Here is a 19447-nt window from a genome sequence, read left to right as displayed (position 1 = left end):
TTCCCCCTTTGCGCAAGGTGCTGTGCGTTCTTTATTCGTTCGGCGCTATTCTATTTAGTTATGTATTTCTCTCTCTCTTTTTTTTTTTTTCGCTGGAAACCCGCAGCCCCCCGGCACTATCTCGGCGTCTCCTTTAAGGGGCGCGGCGGGGCGGGGGGGGGGCTCCCCGGGCGGCACCGAGCGGCCCGGCCCGGCTCGGCTCGGCTCGGCTCGGCACATCACGGCTCAGCCCGGTCCGCCTTAGCGCTGTGTCACCTGACCGCGCCGGGCCGGCGACCTGCGGGCCGGCTGCGTTCCGCCCTCTGCACCGGGCTGGGGGGCGGTGCTGCTGCGGCAGTCGCGCGGGGATTAGGCTGCGGGAGGATTAGGCTGGAAATAGCAGCGGCGGCTCCCGGCCGTGCACGCCCAGCGCATCCCGGCGGCGGCAGGAGGAGGGGGGGCGGCATCCCGCCCCGCACCTGGGGCTATCGGGGCCGGGGGGAGGCCCTGGGCGGAGGCGGCGGCCCGAGGACGGAGGGAAGGACGCGCTGACAGGTCGGTGTTGCCGCTGCCTAGCACCCCCCCCCCCCCTCCCCGGGTGTTGATGGCGTCCCTTTCCCGGGGCGGCGAGGGAGGGAGGGGGCAGGATGCGGGCAGGTGATGTGGGGGTGAGCTTTTTTCCCCCCTCCTTATTCGCGATTTGTGTCATCTCTCTCTATTCTCTCTCTTTTTTTTTTTTTTCCTATCCCCGCCGTGTCTGAAATCGCCCTTTTTTTTTGCCCCAGGCAGCCGTTCTGGAATTGCCTGGCGAGGCGAACGCTCGCGCAGTGGGGCGGTGGGGCCGGAGGAGCTCAGTGCGGCGGCCCACGGCCCGCAGCCCGTCAGCCCCTTCCCCTCGCGTGTTTTCTGCCTCTGCAGAGCAGGCAGCGGCACGAACGGCAGCCGAAGATGTCGGGTCAGACGCTGACAGATCGCATCGCAGCTGCTCAGTACAGCGTTACGGGATCGGCCGTAGCCAGAGCCGTCTGCAAAGCCACCACGCATGAAGTGATGGGGCCCAAGAAGAAGCACCTGGACTGTAAGCATCCCTTTTGTATCCGCAGTGAAGACCCAGGGCTGAGCTTGGGGCCCTCTGGGATGTGGCTTTGGGCGTTCTGCCTTGCTACTGTACTCCAGCTCGTGAGTGGAAAGAGCTGTGAGAAATATCCAGGAGAGGATGAATTATTATTTGCATTTCTTCTCGTATTGCATAATACCACTCTTTCAGCCATTTTTTTTTTTTCCTCTTGACCTCTTGCCTTTCATCTAAGAAGGTGGTGTGAAGTGTGCCTTGCAGAACACAGCTCCAGCCTGGGAAGGGGGTCATGCACATGGCAGAATGGCACGTGGCTGTCACTGCCTCCCCCAGCCCTGGTGGGGCCCAGCAGGGACAAATGCTGTGCCAGATGCATGGCCTCTCCACAGCAGTCTTCTGAAGAGGTTGAGGTGATGGCAGGATGGTCAGCAGTATGCTGTGGATTGGAATGGCCTTTGGAAAGGGTAAGGACTGGTGCTGAGATCTTAGACATCTGATGGCAGCTTCGTGGCCTGTCTGGTGGTTTCTATCGTGTTCTATTGAAGACGGCTGGAGGCTTGGTTTCACAGATTTATTGTCTGTTCTGGACTTGCTGTAGCTGGTTAATGCATGGAACAAGGTTGAAGTCAAAATATTTCTTAAAAGGCAATGAGCTTGTAATGCTTTGTCTTGACAATTCCTTCTTTTCAACCCCTTCAACTATCAGGCCCTTCTTGGAGACACCAAGGAGTTAGGATGGTGAAGGTACTTAATTGTATGATGATAATTGGCTTTGTTCACCATAGAAACTGTCCAGATTTGGTTGCAAAATAAGAGCAGGTTTTAACACTGCCTAAAAGTAAGTGTTCTCCCCTCCTCCCCCCCCCTTTTTTTTTAATGCTGGTAACATACGATTAAAAAAAAATATTCAGAAGTGAAGATAAGCTGAATTTTGTATCAATAAGTCTCTTGGCTGCTGCTCATTACCAAGTAACGCTGGTGCAGGTGCATGCAAACAGTTCTGATGATGCTGTATTTCTTCAAAGGAAGTAGTGTTATTTCTGGAAAATAATTAACAGATTTTGGTGCTGATGATTTCATGGCTACCCCTTCAAGTGGAACACAGCATGTCAGCCTTCAGCCATATTCAGTACTCCAAGTATATATAGCAAAGAGATAACTGATTGTACCCTCAGGAGCTTTGTTGATGACACCAAGCTGAGTAGTGTAGTTGACATAAAAGAAGGGAGGGATTCCATCCAGAGGGACCTGGACATGCTCAGAAAGTGGTTACATGGGAATCTAATGAGGTTCAGTAAGGCCAAGTGCAGGGTGTTGCACTTAAGTTGAGGCAATCCCAGATATGTATACAGGCCAGGAGAGGAACTCATTGAGAGCTGCCCTGTGGAGAAGGACTTGGGGATTCTGATGGATGAAAAGCTGAATGTGAGCCAGCAGTGTGCCCTTGCAGCCCAGAAGTCCAACTATCCTGGGCTGCATCAAAAGAGGGATGGCCAGTGGGAAGAGAGAGGGAATTATCTCCCTCTACCCTGCCTTTGTGAGGCCCTCCTCGAGTACTGCATCCAAGCTTGGAGCCCCCAGTACAGGAAGCAGGCAGAGTTGTTGGAGCTGGTCCAGAGGAGGGCCACTAAAATGATCAAAGGGCTGGAGCACCTCTCCTATGAAGAAGGGTTGAGGGAGTAGGGCTTGTTTAGCTTGGAGAAGGCTTTCAGGAGACCTGTTTTAACTGTTGTTGAAATAGATCATCTATCTTAATGTCATGTGATCTCTTGTTTTCTTCTATGTTAATAAAATATCTTCTGATGAGTGTAGATAATTCCACTGACTATAAATTTCTTGGTAATCGTTTTCGCCTGTGTTGATGTTTGGCTGTCGACACCTCTCAATCTGTAGGCTGTGTAAGGCCAGTCCTACTATATCTATTACCAGAAGCTTTAACTTTAAAAGGGAAAAAAAAAAAAAAGCTTGGCTCTTGAAATTAAAACCATGCTGTGTCTATGCAATATTAATGTGTATATATTCTACACACACGTGCATGCACACATAAATAGAGAAGTAAAAGTGCTAACTGGAATAGATAGGATTAAAGTGAGGATGAGGTAGAAATAATCTGCCAGTGCTATAATAGGGCCTGGAAAAGAGTTGTGCTTAGATATTGATGTTAGTCTCATCTCTGAAGTAATAATACTAAGGGAGACTGAGGCCTGAAGGGTTCCCTGCCATTTCCATTTCACCTCAATGTGAGACATTGAGGAGGAAGAGGATGGATTGCTTCCTGGGAAGAAGTCCATGTTCATTTTGTCTTCTGTTTTCCCAACTGTGTGATTAGTTGAGCGTTTAACTATCTGGGACCATTAAAGACAATCTTGTCAGTGGGAGATGCACACATTCAAAATTGCAGGCTATAAATTAAAATCAGGTTTATATTTTAGATGATAAAATGTTCTCAGGCTCTTAAACCTGAGGCATCTCCTCTCAGCTGTGAATTGTTAAGCCTTGAAGTCTGGCATGTATCTTGTGAGCAAGTGTTAAGGTAAGCCTTGTGCTGTAATGAGAAGCAAAGGCCCATCCCCTGGATGTGTGCAGAAAGTGCTGCAGGTGGAGGCTGACCTCCAAACCGTGTGGCTGGCTCCACTGCTGATGGATAAGTAGTACAGGAGGGCCAGGTGAAGGAAATGATGGAAGGCAAAACTTGCCATAAGTTCTGAGTTGAGGTGTGAAGGATTTTGATAATGAAGGCTGTAGGTACTGTAGAAGATATGAGGTGATTGGAACAATGCGTTATTAAAAGCTGTAATTCTACTGTCAGTGGTTCTGCATCCTTAGGGATCGCTGTAATTGTGTTTAGTGTCTTGGATTGTGTGACATGACACCTGGCTTCTACCTGCCAGCATCCCGCTTAGCAGCTGGGCTTTGTAAATGAAGTGGAAAGGTCAACCATTGAACAGGAGTCCTGTGAGGATGGGGCACGATGCCTATCCTCGTGTTTTCTGCAGAAGGTGTAAGCTCTGGATGCTATAGAAAGACAGCGGGTGACAAGGTGTGTGTGGTGGTTGTTTGGTTTTGTTTCTTTTCAGTTTTTGGCAAATACCGCTTAAGTAGAGGGAACTTGCTCTCAGGGGTAAAAAAAAAAAAAGTACGATCTGAGTGCAAGTCCACGTGCGTGAGGAAGGGTTGGAAAGTATAATGAAGTGTTTTCTGTGAATGAAAGCTGAGCTGCTTTGTGCTTGCCTTGGTGTGGCTTCCTGTACTTGCACAGCTTGCAAGTGCAGGCTTTGCTGTGATGCTGCATTGTGTCTGTCCTTTGGCATGGACTCTGGGTGCTGCACAGACTTGTTATGTAAGGAAGAAGCACAATTAGGCTGCTTGTGTTCATTAGTAACATATACCACTTTTTTAAATTCCAACTCTCATACAAGTGAATTTTCAGCCACTGCTAGAAGTCATGCATTGGAAAAAAAAAATCCCAAATGTTTGTGGGGGGGAAAAAGGAGCATAAATGTAGGATGCAGTGATGGTTTGGGGCCAGGCACTGCAGCTAGCACATTGGAACTGTGATCCTTTTGGATTTAAAAACTGCTGTCGCCCTTGCTGCATTTCCTTCATTCCAACAGAGGCCTTAAAGTTAGCACAATGATATTGATTCATCTCTCTCTGCTAATCGTGTTGTGTTAAATAAATTGCAGTTAGATGTAGCAAATGAGGAAAGCATTCACGTGGTGAGATGAGGACTAGCAGCTTGGTTTTACTTATTTATTTTTGAAGCAGTGAAAAAGGCTACTGAAGAATTTGTGGATGTGATGTATCTAGGCTATGTTAAGGATACATGAGCTGTGGTTATTAAGCTGTGAGGGCAATACTCATGCACAGCACAGAAGCTTCATTCTCAGAGTTGTTCTGAAAGCTGGGCTAATGCTTCACTAGGGGTTTGGTGGTGGGGCAAGCAAAATGAGCATCCAGCCTTGAGTGTGGTGGTGGCTCTGGTGGCATCAGCAGGAAGGCGTTTTCAGAGAAAGGACATATCATGACTTTCAAATGTTAAAACACGTGATAGATTGAAAAAAAAAAAATAAAAATAAAGGAGCTCTGTTCAGACCTATTTATAAGGATTTTGCTGAGAAACAAACCAGTGATCTGTCAGTTAGGGAAGTGAAGTGGAAAGCAGTGAAGCTGTTGCATCTGTGGTTGTTTGTAGTAGTTCCTGTTTCTAAAAAGAATCAAAATGGTTGGGATTTTCCTTATCTTACGTTGTTGGTGAATTGTTTTACAGCAGGAGGAAGCTCTGGAGTGTCTTAAGACCATGACTTACATGGCCTAGAAAGACCGTGTAATGTCTCCTGACTACCTCAGAACAGTTTCTGTAAGATCAAACCCCTTCCAGGGGGCTGATTGAAAGTTGGCAGGTTTTCATGAGGTCTGGAAACAGATGAAGATCAAGACAGAATTTTCAGTGTCTGTGGAGATGATCTGTGTGCATGTTGCAGGAATAGTAAAGTATTTGCATCTCAAGTCTAATTTTGCTTATTTGTATGTAGCTGACAAAGGCTTTGGAAAGAGATATATATTTTAAATCAGGTTGGTAACTGAAATGCAGAGCTGGTGTCAGAGTTTTGCTGATATGGATAGTTGTCTCTGAAGGGTTTTTGCCTGTATCCTGTAAGCTCTGTGGATGACCTGATGAGTTTGAATTACTGTGGTATCTAACGTTGAAACAGAAGTAGTGATTGACCAAAAGCAATGGGCTAAGCTTTCTCCCCAGGCTCAGTAAAGATAAAGGTACAAGATCATTACTATACATAATTACATAATTATATATCTCTAGCTGGATAGCTTTTGTTAAAAGTGGAGGCCAGCAGAGCTATTTTCAGTTACTTATCATCAGTGCCTGCTAACATTAAATCAAGTGTGTATTTCAGAAGCTGTTTGCTGTTGAGGCAGTTTTGAGAGTGTTCTGGATCTGTTAGCACTTGTGGCCCCCTCCTAAGGGGGATAGTGCAGACACATGAGTGCTGCATTGCTCTACACTCCAGGCGATGCTTTGTCTGGATGCGTGGAATTACTCTCAAAAAATTGCCAAGAACTGAGTCTCTGCGCAAATCATGCTTCACACTTCACTAATGGAACCACTACATTATAAGATATAGTGAGATATCTGAAAATAATTTGTCATAGTTTCTATGCGTGAGGGAACTGGTTTTCATTGATGATCAGTTTTAGTACAGTGTCTTGTTTTTGTTGTTGCATCTGAATTGTGAATTTCTTCTTGTCACTCCAATTAGTCTCTTTCTCACCAGAAAATAAACATTCCAAGCAAGCAGTTCTTTACTTCAATAGGCCATTCGGTAGTGAATAACAGATTAGCACTTTTCTCCCCTGAAAGTTGTTGTCATCGCTCTGTGCTGAATAGCGCTCTATTTTTGTGGACTTATTTCATGTCCTGTCACAAAACAGTTTTGAAGACTTGCTTTACTTGAAGTTGTGTAGATCTCTAAGTAGGAGAGCTATAATGGGTAAGAAGAGCTAATAAGAAGTCTTAGTCTTGAATATTCCTATGACATTAGCTCTTACCATCCTTGCCTCATTTAAACACTGTTCTTGAGGCATGTGTACCAAGAGAAGGCTCCCCTTTTAATTAAAGTTAAACTTGGCCAAGTAATATTTTTTTTAAAAATGTTTGAGCCCGGATAGAACTTTGAGTTTGAGTTGGGGTTCAGAGGCAGAAACTTGGACAAGATCAATTGATCTTGTGTATCTAAACTGTTCTGTCTTTTTACAGTTCAGTCCCTAAGGAGAGGGAGGACAGGAAACAGAAGAGAGAGCAAATAGTGTAATATTAAACTTCCTTTTGTCCAAACAGTGTAACTTGATAAAGCTAGATTCATTAGACCTACCCTCCCTCTCCTTGTCTTTTCTCCACTGAAGACATATTCTTAGTCTGTTTTCAACAGTCAAGATCCTTCTGTTAAAGATGCTTTACCAAGGTCACAAATGACCAATTTAGGGGCCAGTTGGGCCTTTCTGCTGTAATGACTTCTGTCAGGAGACTTGTCATGCCTCTTCTGCTTTCTTTGTGGTCCTTTGCTCATGAAGTGATCAGTATGACGTGGGTACTTCACTTTTACATAAATAAAGTCTACCATTTCCTAGTTCTGCACAGATGAAAAAAGTGGTGTTTTTTTTCTTTTTTTCCTTCTCCTGGAAGGGCAGAACAGTGATACTGTGACCCATCCATAGGTTTTCATCACTTCTATTTCATGGTTGAATATCTCATCACATTCTTGCAGTGTAGTAACACTACAGCCCTGGACTGCATTAATTGACAAAAACAATAATTTTAAAAAGTCTGCTCCTTTATTTCATGTTGTTTGACTTAATCTGCGTGTTTAATTTCCTGACTTGGCTCTTAAGCCTATCTTCTATATGCACCTTACCTGAGCCTGTCCCACTAGTGAAGACTTGTGCATAGTGTCCAAGAAAGTACTCTGTTGTAGTGGTCCCATGTCTCTGTTCCTTGAAAGATCCTCTGAAGTAAAAGTAGATTGCAGTCTGAAAGGCACACAGAATTTTGGATGCTATTTAGTGCTTCTTACTGGATGGAGAAAATGATAGTGGTCGGTAATACTTTCCCAATTGGTGTCCTCTCCTGTCTTGAAGCCTGCTGGCAGGGAAGAGCTTTTAGCCTTGGAATTGGGAGGAAAGTGTAACTGAAGAGGTGAATCTGTTGTACTGTTAGTTTCTGCTTCTTCAGAAGTGATAATATAGCAAAAAACACCTGCATCTGGTGCTTTTCTGCTTGCTTTCAAGATACTTGAGACAGCTGACACTCTGCACTTCACCTTTCTCCCAGTATTGGGTGTCCACAACGAAGTGTTGGTGGCAGAGTGGCCACCAGAGTGGGGCCATATAGCCACTACAGATGCATTGTAGGAAACATCTGAGCCCAGGAGCTGAGTTGGAGGCACCTCTGGGAAAATGTATTTAAGAAGGGACAGAAGATGCTGGACAGGCAGTGAAAACATAAGAACCAGCAGTGGGAACACCAAGGTCAGAGGTGGAGCAGGAGTCTCATGGTGCTGTTGGAGCAAGTATCCCCTGCAGCCCATGAAAGAGACCATTTTCACACTGGCCACCCCTGCAGCTCCTCCATTACCAAAACTATGCCACGTATATCCCCTAACTCCTCAAGGAAAATTATAAAAGGAAGATCTCCTACTGTTAGTTGCAGACATATGGTACTGCTTGAAGGCATCCCTTAGTCTTTCTATAGACTAAAGATGAGTCAATTGTACCAAACAGTATCATTAACTTAACATGTGCTGTTCCTTTTTGGAGCTATTTTCCAGGCACAGATCAGAATGTTGATAAGGGTAGAAAAGGACAAGTTCTGGTGTGTGTATGGGGAAAATACCACAGACACAGAAGTAGTCACACCAATGAGTGTCTGATGAAATTTGAATCACCAAACTTCAATACATAGCATGCAGATTAGGAGCAATATTCCAATATTCTACCTGAGTTTCAAATACCATGAAAACTGAACAGCAAGAAAGTAAAGCAAGCTGGGAAATCAGGGTCAGAGTCTCAGCACAAGGCTTCCAGTGTACAGAAAAAATGGGTAATACAGCACTAGTCTGAACCCTGAACTCCAATTATATGGTATAAAAAACCTTCCTAGGAGCTTTGCAGGCAATGATCCTTAGCAGAGGGTTTGCAACGGTATATTTTTTTCCCCTTGGCCAACAGTACCAGTAAGATTGCTGCGTGATGCTGGTAAGTAAACACTAGAGTATCCCACTCCATCAGACTCAGCATAGTTGCTTAGCTTCCCTGCTGGCCAAAGTTTTGGTTGGATGAGGGCTTGATAGCTTAAATAATACCTGAATAAAACAGATGTTGGCAATTGCTAGAAGCCAGTACTTGGCAGAGGCTGGCTTGTCACTTTGTGTAGTATGGCTATATCTGCTTTTTCTGGAGTCTTGTAAACCGAATGGTAGACCCTTAAAACTGTTTTCAATTCTTCTGATCTTTCTAATCTTACTATTCTGATTGTATTTAATTAACACATAAAACGTTCTGAAAAACAGTATGAAGCAAGTTTTGAAAAGGTTGGTTCATATTATCACAAAATTGTATGGTTTGGAAGGGACCTCCAGAGATCATGTAATCCAGCCTCCTGCTAAAGCAGGTTCCTGACAGGAGGTTTCATAGGAAATTGTTGAGACGAGTCTTGAATATCTCTAGAGAAGGAGACTCCATGTGCTCTCTGGGCAGCCTGTTCCATGGCTTCATCCCCATCATAATAAAGGTTTTCCTCATGTTTGTATGGAAGTTCCTCTGTTCCATTGCCCCTTGCTGTAACATTGCTTGCAGACATCACTGAGAAGAGCCTGGCCCTACCCACTTGACTCCTATCCTTTAGATATTTATAAACATTGATAAGATCCCCTCTCAATCTTCTTTGGGCTGAACAGTCTCCGGTCTCTCAGCCTTTCCCTCTGAGAGAGATGCTTCAGGCCTTCAGTCACCTTTGCAGCGCTCTTCTGGACTCTCTCTAGAAGATTGGTCTTTCTTGATCTGGGGAGCTCAGCACTAGACCCAGTATTCCAGATGTGGCCTTACCAGGGCAGAGTAGAGTGGGAGGATCACCTCCCTTTGCTCTGCTGGCTATGCTGTTTTTAATGCACCCTTGGATACCATTGGCTTTCTTGGCCACAGGGCCACTGCTGGCTAATGGCCCACGTGTTGTCCACCAGAACACCCAGGTCCTTCTCTGCAGAGTTCATTTCCAGCAGATCAGTCCCTAACCTGTACTGGTGCATGTGTTTATTTGTCCTCGGCTATGCTCACCTTTGTTGCATCTCATAAGCTTACTCTCCAGCCTGTCCAGATCTGGCTAAGTGGCAGCACAGCCTTCTGGTGTGTCAGCCACTCCTCCTGACTTTGAAACCAGCAGTCAGTTCATGACTAGTAGTCAGTTTGCTTGCACTCACAAAAGTCCTCCACTTCAGATTGTGAAACTTACCTTTGCTGCTGTACTTGCCAGCTCTAGTCGTTCAGAGAGGCAATATGCCAGCAGACTAACAAGTTCTGCAGATGGGATTGGATGTCAGTCTTCAAGATTTGACCATATCACTGTGAATATAGATGGAATAATGTGTTTTTCTGTGCTGCTGGCAAGTGGTAGAATCCACAGGGCATCTGAGGCTTACATCATCTGTGAGGCATAGTATAGAAAGATAAAATATGCTATGTTACTACTGACTCCCAGACTAAGTCAAAATACTCTCCTGTTCCTCCTCCTTGACCAAGGTGATGTGATCTCATGCTTTTTTGTAGTTTGTATCTATATCTATCTCGTTTTAGTTTAATGAAAGGAATTGGATGTTGAAAAGTCCTGTTATCACTCTAATGTTGTGTATTTTTATAATGTGTAATTTGGCCATTTGAGCTGAGACATTGTGTCAGTTGATTGCCTTTGCTAGAGTCTATTTTCTAGCTACTGATACTTCTTGCCTGGGTGGGGGGGGTGAATGGTGTGAGTACACAGGCATGGTCATGCTTGAAGCCCACCAAGGAAGTATGCTGTGCTTCTAATATGTACTGAGGACTTCAAGTTGCTGCCAGGATGCATCTACAGCTTGAAGCTAACTCGTTTTTGGTTGTAAGCCAATATGCAAAATTACCACAGGTAGATGTCAGGTTGGCAGGAGATCCCAGTGCTGTAGTTAGGCCACAAAACTCTAACAAAACAGTTCAGCTGTGTATTTTCCAAGGTGGTTTTATATCCTTAAAGAAGGCCTGAAAAAGAAGGCATGGGTTTGTTTGTCTTCCTTTCCCTAGCTATTCAGAAGATGAGGTTATAGCTGAGATGTAAAACACTGATAAGGGCATATTCAAGAGGCTGGTGTCTACTTTAGCTGAGATTGTTCTACTATCTCTTTAAAGGATCAGAGAAACGTGTCCTTTAAAGAAAGTGTCTTAAACTTTGTGCTGTATTGAAGGGATGAAACAAACTGGCATGACAACTGACAGTGTACTTGATTGCTTCAAACTGGATCTTGACTTGGCACGAGAGTGGATGACACAATGGCAGTGGATGCTTCCCTAGCAGATGGTCAGCTGTTAGCCTGCAGAGACTGGCAAGCTCTTAGTGCCTCTGGCATAATTTCTTTGTACTTCTTAAGTCTGAGAGTTTTCAGAATGTTCTAAAATGGTACTCCATAGAAATGAGAGGAAGACAGGATTGCTCAAAACATGAATAAAACATAGTGACTTGTCGCCCACGATCTTAAAATTTATTCAAGTCATCAAGTTTGTGAGGAGGTCCTCAACATAAGACAGTGATCTTGCCGTGATGCTGGACTTCACTAGCTAGAGCATGCATCTTTACATGTAATTAAAAGAGTCCACAAAGATGTACTTAAGTGGGAGATCAAACTGTTTTTAAAAGCTCTCTTCCTTTCACTTCTCATTTTAGAGAGTGTAGGACTTGTATGAAAGGGGAAGCCAGCTGGCCTGTTTCCTGGCTCTCAAAGCTGCTGTTTCTCATTATATAGAGGTTGAATATAGACACAAACTTTAACAAATCATTACATCAGTTCTTTAGCAACCCTGGAGTTTTAAGACCCAGCTATTTCAAATGAAGCTGTGGGTTTGGATCTTACTGCATGACTCTGGAATCCGAAGTGCAGTCATAGTGCATATAGCTCTTAATCCAAGTTTTATAGCTTCATCTAAACGCATTTAGAGGAGAATGTACATTCTGCTAAGGGGCAGCAAGCCAGAGGAAGTCAGCACGTCTCATTTGCCAGTATTTGAAAACATGTACAATGTATCATGAGTCGATGGTTCATTTCTGGCTTCTAAAACCGAGCCCTGTTTTCATATGTGAGCCTTGCCTGTGGCTTTCTGATTTGTTTCTTCATTCTAAGCTGTGTTTTGTCTTTTTGGTTATGCTAAGCTTTGTGTGAATATTCATTTCTTCTGTTATTTGTGAATGGCAGAAATATTACCAGGCAGAAGTTAAGATGTTTACCACAGGTGAGGGTATAGAGCTTCCTTTTGTTTACTCAGAAGCTGAAAAATGCTTAGGCAGTATAATGAAAAGTTATCTTTCAAAAATTCAACTCTGTATTGTGCTTAGGAGTTTAATTGATACTTCTTGGTATTTCAGTCTAGAGATCTGCCTCTGCAGAAGCTTTGCTGTCTGGATTTAAGCCTGCATGACAGATTCCAACTTCTCTACTCCTCAGTACTTGATACAAGACTTCCACTGCTCGTGGCAAATGCATCTTCCAGATACAGTGGTGGCTTTGAACTATTAGATAGCAACTTACTGCTGTCAATTTATTTTAAATGCTAGTAGTCCTAGCTGCGTCCTCCACCTCTCAGGTGGGTATGCCATTGAGATTAGCAATTTATTTTTTTATTTTTTGGTAGCATTGTGAGATGTTTAGTGTGTCAAAAACTTCATGTTGAAGAATTAAGTCTACTGGTAGATCGTTTCTCAATGCTTCTGAGGCTTAAACTCATCTGGCTGGCAGGCAGAAGCAGAAGATTCCTGTTTAACTGCTGTGGTGCAAAGGAATCGTCAGGGATCTGGATGTTTAGTCTTATCCTATTGTATTTGTTTTTTGCACTGAAAGAGTGCTCCTACTAACCCTAAAGGACATCAGTCAGCTTTGTAAAGCCTCTTTTAAGGCACAGCACTCACATGTGAGGTAGCCTTCCGCTTTTAGGAAGTCTTGCTGTCTTTTTATTTGTCGCATTACAGATGTGAGACAAAATGGATTGGAATAATTCCACCTGTGTTATAAAATACTTGTTAATGCAACTGTGTTTCAGTGTGCCTTGAGCAGAGTTACATGCTGTTGCACTGACTACATGGACAGATTAGCATCACTCTTGCTATCCGTTTCCTGTAGGTATGTCCACGTATTTAACAGGACTAACTGCACAGTTGAGAGCATTTTGTTTACAGTTCAGAATTTCAGCCCATTTTCAGCTGCTGGTGGCTTGTCTGTTCTGTGGAGCACATGGACTCTGGTCTTACTTGGTTTATTTTTCAGGCATTTTACTGAAGGTTGTATCATCATGTGATATCCACCGTTGAAGTAACTGGACTCCAAAAAGAACCTCACTGAAGCAGCTGAAAACATGTCCCCCTGTCTGGATATTGAAAACTAAATCTGTCAGCCACTTGGGCTGCCTACTCAGCTGACCTTTTTCTGACATGCACGCAATAGCTTATAAGCATAACACTGAAGTTTGCTTGCACATTGTCTAATCTCCACTCCGGTTTTTTTAATCTGTCAGTACATAGCAGCTAAATAATGCTGCTAAAACACAAAGCTCCTTCCAATGAAGGCTAATTCAGATTTGTACTGGATTGCAAACTGCTTTTCTGGGCTAGTATAAGTTACACTTCTGCAGGCTTATTCAAAGAAAATGCTTTTTTGAGGAAGATAAATCATCTGGGTGTAGAGAGCACTGAAAAGAATTTGTTCTTGGAATAAACAGCAGCATGCCAACTCAAACGGCTTGTGTACCATGCCTCTGTTGATTACCACTTTCTGCCAGGTGTGTTTGGACTTCAAGATCAGCACTGTAAAGGCTAATTATAAAATGCTTTAGGACAAAAATTACAGCAAGTAACCCTATACTGATGTGGCAAACATACTGGAAAAGGAAGGATTGTTTATTTGTGGTGGTCTGGCTGAAAGCTGCAGCTAGTGGTTACTGATAGTCCAGTAAACAGCCAAGTGATAGGAGTTACAAACTGATACAACCAATGTTTAACGTTAGGGATTGTTCATCTTCATGGAAGGATAATCGGAGGCCACAGCTGGAGTCCTGGTATTCAGTAACAGCAGTAACCTTACAGCAGAGACTTTACTAGCTTTTATCCTCAGAAATTATCTTGCAACAGTAAATTCACTCTATATTTGTTTCTGTGTATGGCATGAGACCTAGGATTCTGTATAGCGCACAACAGAGTTCAATGGGTTGATGGCTTTAATGCTTACAAGGATGGAGAGAACAATTTTATACAGGAAATCAAATAAATGCTTTGAAGGCTTGGGAGAAGATTGACTGATGCCTGTGGCTTTGTTTTTTTAACTCTACATGAATGTCTATTTTGGTTAAGGCTTCCAGATTTGAACTGGTGAAGGAGCTGGGTTGTAGAGCAAGCTACAAGTGTTGCCACACATAAAAAAAAAAATAGAAATAAAAATAAAAAAAGTTATTTTTTAATGAAAAAATTATCAGTCAAATGGTTAACACAAGGAGTTCTCCTTCTAATGGCAGTATTTTCTTTTTGCAGTATGCCATATTAAGATAGGCTGGGGAATGGCATTTCTCCAAGGCAACTGCTGCTGTGAACTAACCTTATCACTTGATGTCCAACAAATGCAAGTGGCATTTTGTATATTTTAAACTATTAAGAGCTGCCTTAGAAATGTAGTACAAAGGCAATGTATTGCGCAGCTGCTATTTGTGGTAAGTCAGTAAAATGCTGAAGTGATGTGTTCAGCTCCAGAATAACTTGATGTTTCTTGTTGAAACACTCTTGAAACACGCCTGTTGAAATACTCAGTATTATTATTTGAGTGGAAAGTGTGCATACCTACAGGATTATGTGGGGGAAAGGACTGAAATGGGCAATCTGGAAGAGAGGAAGGGAGCACGAAGGTAGAGATTTCTCCTCTTTGCTTACTGAACCTGTCTCCTTACTTGACAAATCCTTTGGCATTCAAATTAGAGTGAATTCTATACAAATGACTTTCAAGAGTGAGCTGCTTACTTCTTTGAAGGGGGAAGAAGATTCTATTCTGAATCATTGTGGCTTTTCCTACCATTAAGTCATTTGACCAGCCTGCTGTGGCCATGGTCTGGCTTGAATGGCATCTTTTGGTTTTATTACTTTCAAGCAGAGGATTCAAATGTAAATAGCAAGGGCGAAACATTATTCTGTGGTCAGTGGAGCAATACATTTCGGGAACTTTTATTTCAAGTAGAAAATATATATAGTTTATGGAACTTGAAGTTGCTTGTTACAAGAATTCTTTTAGGACAGTGTATTGTACCTTTTCTGCATTGTTAGTAGTTAGAAAAACCATGCAACTTGGGGCTGGTAAGATGCAGCAGTCATGGAATCAAAGAACTTGGTTTGAAAGGAACCTTAAGGTTCCAACCCTCTGCTGTGGGCAGGGTTGCCAAGCAGTAGGTCAGACTGCCCAGGTCACCATCCAACCTGGTCTTGAATGCTTACAAAGATGAGGCATCCTCAGCTCCTCTGGGCAGCTGTGCCTGTGCCTTACCACCCTCTGAGTAAAAAAAATATATTCCTAAAATCTAGCTGGAATCTGCTGTCTTTTAGTTTAAAGCCATTTCCCCCTGTACTGTCACTATCAGACTGTTCAAAAAGGTAGTCTCCCTCCTGCTCATAAGTTCCCTTGAAGTACTGGAAGGCTACAATGAGTTCTTCCCCGAGCCTTCTCTTCTCCAAGATGAACGAGCACAGCTTCCTCAACCTTTCTTCATAAGAGAGGTGCTCCAGCCCTCTGATCATCATTGTGACCTCCTCTGGACTCTCTTCAACAGCTCTGCATCCTTACTGTACTGGGGGCCCCAGGTCTGGGCACAGTACAGTACACATGCTCATGAGGGCAGAGCAGAAGGGGATAATTCCCTCCCCTTGCCCTGTTGGCACCCCCTCTTCTGATCATACTCTAGACTTGCTTCTCTTCCCTGAATAAATTGCAGATATCTCAAAACTGGGTCAAAAAGTGGTCTGGTCAAACAGTTGAAAGGCTCGTGTTTAGATTTAAGTTATGATGTAGAAGATTTGCTACCCTTATGATTTTTTATTTTTTGTATAGTGAATTTGCATCTGAAGACTTAACTAGAAAAGTATATTCAAATCTGAATGAAATGTATAGTTTAAAAAAGGATCTGTAGATTGACTGAGTGTTAAAATATCAGCTAGCAAGATGTGAAGAGAAGAAATAGATACTATGATTTGGCAATTGTAATTTAGTCCTTTGCAGTAAGCAAATGAATTCAAGTGAAGGATGTAGGTCTTCACTCTTCAGTGATTGCGCTTCTGTGAGAGTCAAACTGAAAGCACTTCTGTAACTGCTGTAAATTCCTATTTTCTTGCTCTTTAGCTCGTATCTAAACTCAGTTCATGGCAGTGGGGATCAGCTGTCACTGTATTTGATATGGATGTCTGCAATAGTAGAAAATTCATCACGAGGGTATCTTTAATCCTCATTCATCCTACTTCTGTGTATAGCAGCCGGAATCAACATTGCAGACTGTTTAATATTGCTTCTGGTGTGCTGTTTTACATCAAGTAGTTTGTATTGTCTCTTTCATATTAACAAGTCCACCTATTACTTGTGTCCTGACAGTAAATATCTGGATCGGTGTGTCTTATAAAAATGTAGCTTCTGGATTCTTAATTGTGTTTTCTTCATACCTGTTCTCCCTAGGGTCACTGAAGGCAAATCAGTTTTGCTGACTCTTATCTTAATATCCTGATCAGCCACAAAAGAAACTCTTAAGTTCAATAAATTTAGCTGCGCTTGTCAGCGGCGCCAAGTGCTGACAATCCTAATGAAGAGGAGGCTTTACAGCACTGGGGAAAGAATTCCTTAACTTTCTTTATGGTGGCTGAATGGAAACCAGGCCTGAAAGAATGAACTAGAGAACACCATTTTTCAGTTCTTTTTTTCTCCTGACTCAGATGACACACAGATGTGTGGTTTAATTCTTTCTTTGCTCACTGAAAGAAGTACACTTTAAATTTGATCATACCTCTCTCCTCAGCACGCTGTAATTACTCATGTCCTAAAACATTTAGAGCTGCAGACTGCAATGCTGTACCCTCCAGCACTCCAGAGAGGATCAGAATTGACTGAGTGTCTTGGAAGCAGTGCTGCAGCAGCACGTATGGATTGTGCATTGCAGCCTGCCCTGACGGCAGTGCCGTGGGTGGAATCCCCCATGGTTTCATTACCTACCACCCACAGATGGAATACACAGCGTATACCACCACTCCCCATAGTGAGCTACGTACCGAAACTTAAGACTGAAAGCTTGCAAACGTGACGCGTGTTTCCCTAGTGAGAAAGGCAAATGCTTGTCTGAAATAAAGCCTCTGAATGGAGTGAACAGCAAACAGATTGGGCTTTTACTGACCAAAGCCTTCTATAGTGCAATAATTAGCATTACAGAATAAAAGATTATTAGCCTGTTATTAGAGCAAGTTCAACAAGAACTGTGAGCCTGGACTGCTTTCATTCAATAGTGTGTCTTTATTATTGTAATACTTAGATTGCAAAGCTGCTTCCTTCAAGGGTAGGATTACTGAGGCTATAGAAGTTAACTGCATGTTCCAAATAAACAAAACATACACAGAAAAATGAACAAACGCTTGAAAGCCAAGCTTTGCTAGAAGCTGGAAACAGGTCACTCCACAGCCAGGAACCTGACAAATTGCAGTTTCTATTCTCATTCAAAAAGACGATTGCTAACACAAGTATTACTGTGCTGAACTTCTGCAGAGTTTGCAACAGATGCACGTAGTTGAGGTGTGCAAGGATTAGTCACAGAGTAGCATGTCTGCTTCTAAGGTAGAACATCTGTTGTCACTGAATGACTTGAATAGTGAGATGAGGATTTCTAGTTGGAGGCAGGGAGGGGAGAAATACGTGGGAGATCATTAACAATGGTTACTGCCATCTCAGGGAAAGGAAAACATGAGCATTTTCATTAATAACAGAGATACTGATTACTCTGTGAGTTAAACTTTTTAATTTTTAACTTATTTTACTTAGGTCTTCAAAGGTTAAATCTCAGCCCTACAATTCTGTGTTTTGTGCTGTTTGTGTAAGGTAAAAGCTTCTCTTGCCAGGACTGTGGCTGGCATCACATGGGCTTTAGTCACACAGTTGCAATATGTAGTTTCCAATTGTGTTCCCAAAACTAGGTAATAGTTGTAAACAGTCCTAGCAAGTATCTGTGTGTAATAATCGCTATCTTATTTGTTCTGCATAAAGTCTAGCTGCGTGCAGAGGACTCCTGCTTTAGTAGAAGCTCATGTCTGTCTTTGCTTTCTTTCCTGATGTTGAAAAGGTCTTAATGCATGTCTGAGTGCACTTGTCTTCTCTCTAGGTATGTAAAGTCTCTAGGAGGTGTGCTGTAGCATGCTGATGAAATTCTAGCCTCTGAGATGGCTAGAGTGTCTGTTTCTGATGATAAGTCTTTGCTGATGTGGCTATACTACCTGTAAGGAAAGAATTTGGTAATACTTATTAATCTAAGCCAGAGACAATGAACTGCTACAATTACCTTGTAAACCCACAAGCAGTAGTCATGTAGCATTCTGTACCATACAGTCATTTGAGATGAAGATGGGAGAGTGTTGGGGCATAGCTCAGGATGGAATTATTGGACAAGAGAGCCCGAGTGATATCACTGTCAACTTGTACTACTCGAGCCTCCAAGATTTTTCTTCTTTATTTAATGTAGATCTTAAGCACTGAATCTGCAATTTGTCACAGCCATGGCCTGCAGCCTGGTGTTCTGAGGGCTTGGCCATGCTGCAAACTTATTTGTCTTATTTGTAGCACCTAACACCCTCCTTTCATCTCTCCTACAGATTTGATCCAAGCAACTAATGAAACAAATGTGAATATTCCTCAGATGGCTGATACACTGTTTGAGAGAGCAACAAATAGTAGCTGGGTGGTTGTATTCAAAGCCTTAGTTACCACACATCATCTCATGGTTCATGGCAACGAGGTAAGTGGAAAGCTGAAAACATTAGCTGTGGAAAGACATCTCTCAGAACTGCTGAGGACCTGAGAAAAAAAGGGCAAGTGTGATTACGACAAGCAAGCTTCCAAACTTAACTTTAGTATTGTGGTTTAAGTTGGAGGCCTGCTGATTATCTGCATGCTCGTTTATGTAACTGCAGAGTTAGAGCAAGCAGCAGCCTGACTCAGTATAGTGACAGAATTTATGTGCTCTTGGAACACAAAACTGTGCAGAGTTAAAGACTACCTGGTACATCTGTCTGCAATGAACAAAATCTAAGGACAAGCTCTGATGCTGGTTTTGCATTCCTGATGGACCATCTCATGTGCATAGTGACAGATCCTTCTATTAATGGCCTTTTATGACCTGGAAGACATTAGAGATTCAAAATTGTTGTCTGAGCTTGTGTGTAGCACACTCCTAATAGCTCTTTCAGCATGACTGTTAAACTCTTCCTAGATCTGTAAATTTCATTCAGTAGTTTTTTGGTTTGTGTTTTCTTTGCCTTTGCTTTTTATTGACCTGAACTAATTGATGTGTCTGTGTAAAACCAAAACCATTAGTACA

General features: G+C 42.9%; 1 protein-coding gene across 1 annotated transcript in view; it reads left to right on the top strand.

The window, feature by feature from the left end:
* The first annotated feature begins 320 nt into the window (after positions 1-320).
* The window catches only part of SNAP91 (synaptosome associated protein 91), a 67929-nt gene continuing 48802 nt past the window's right edge, over positions 321-19447 (top strand). The window contains exons 1-3 of the mRNA XM_065730960.1: positions 321-534; positions 898-1057; positions 18723-18865. Of these exons, the coding sequence (XP_065587032.1) occupies positions 928-1057; positions 18723-18865 (273 nt within the window). The 5' untranslated portion in view covers positions 321-534; positions 898-927. The remainder of the gene's footprint in view (positions 535-897; positions 1058-18722; positions 18866-19447) is intronic.

This window comes from Cyrtonyx montezumae, unplaced genomic scaffold (assembly GCF_038088225.1).
Source record: "Cyrtonyx montezumae isolate F1298 unplaced genomic scaffold, pur_monq_1.0 scaffold_13, whole genome shotgun sequence".
In the NCBI taxonomy this organism is placed as follows: Eukaryota; Metazoa; Chordata; class Aves; order Galliformes; family Odontophoridae; genus Cyrtonyx; species Cyrtonyx montezumae.
Note: the sequence above shows the minus strand (reverse complement) of the source record. Positions and strands in the feature narration are given on the sequence as shown.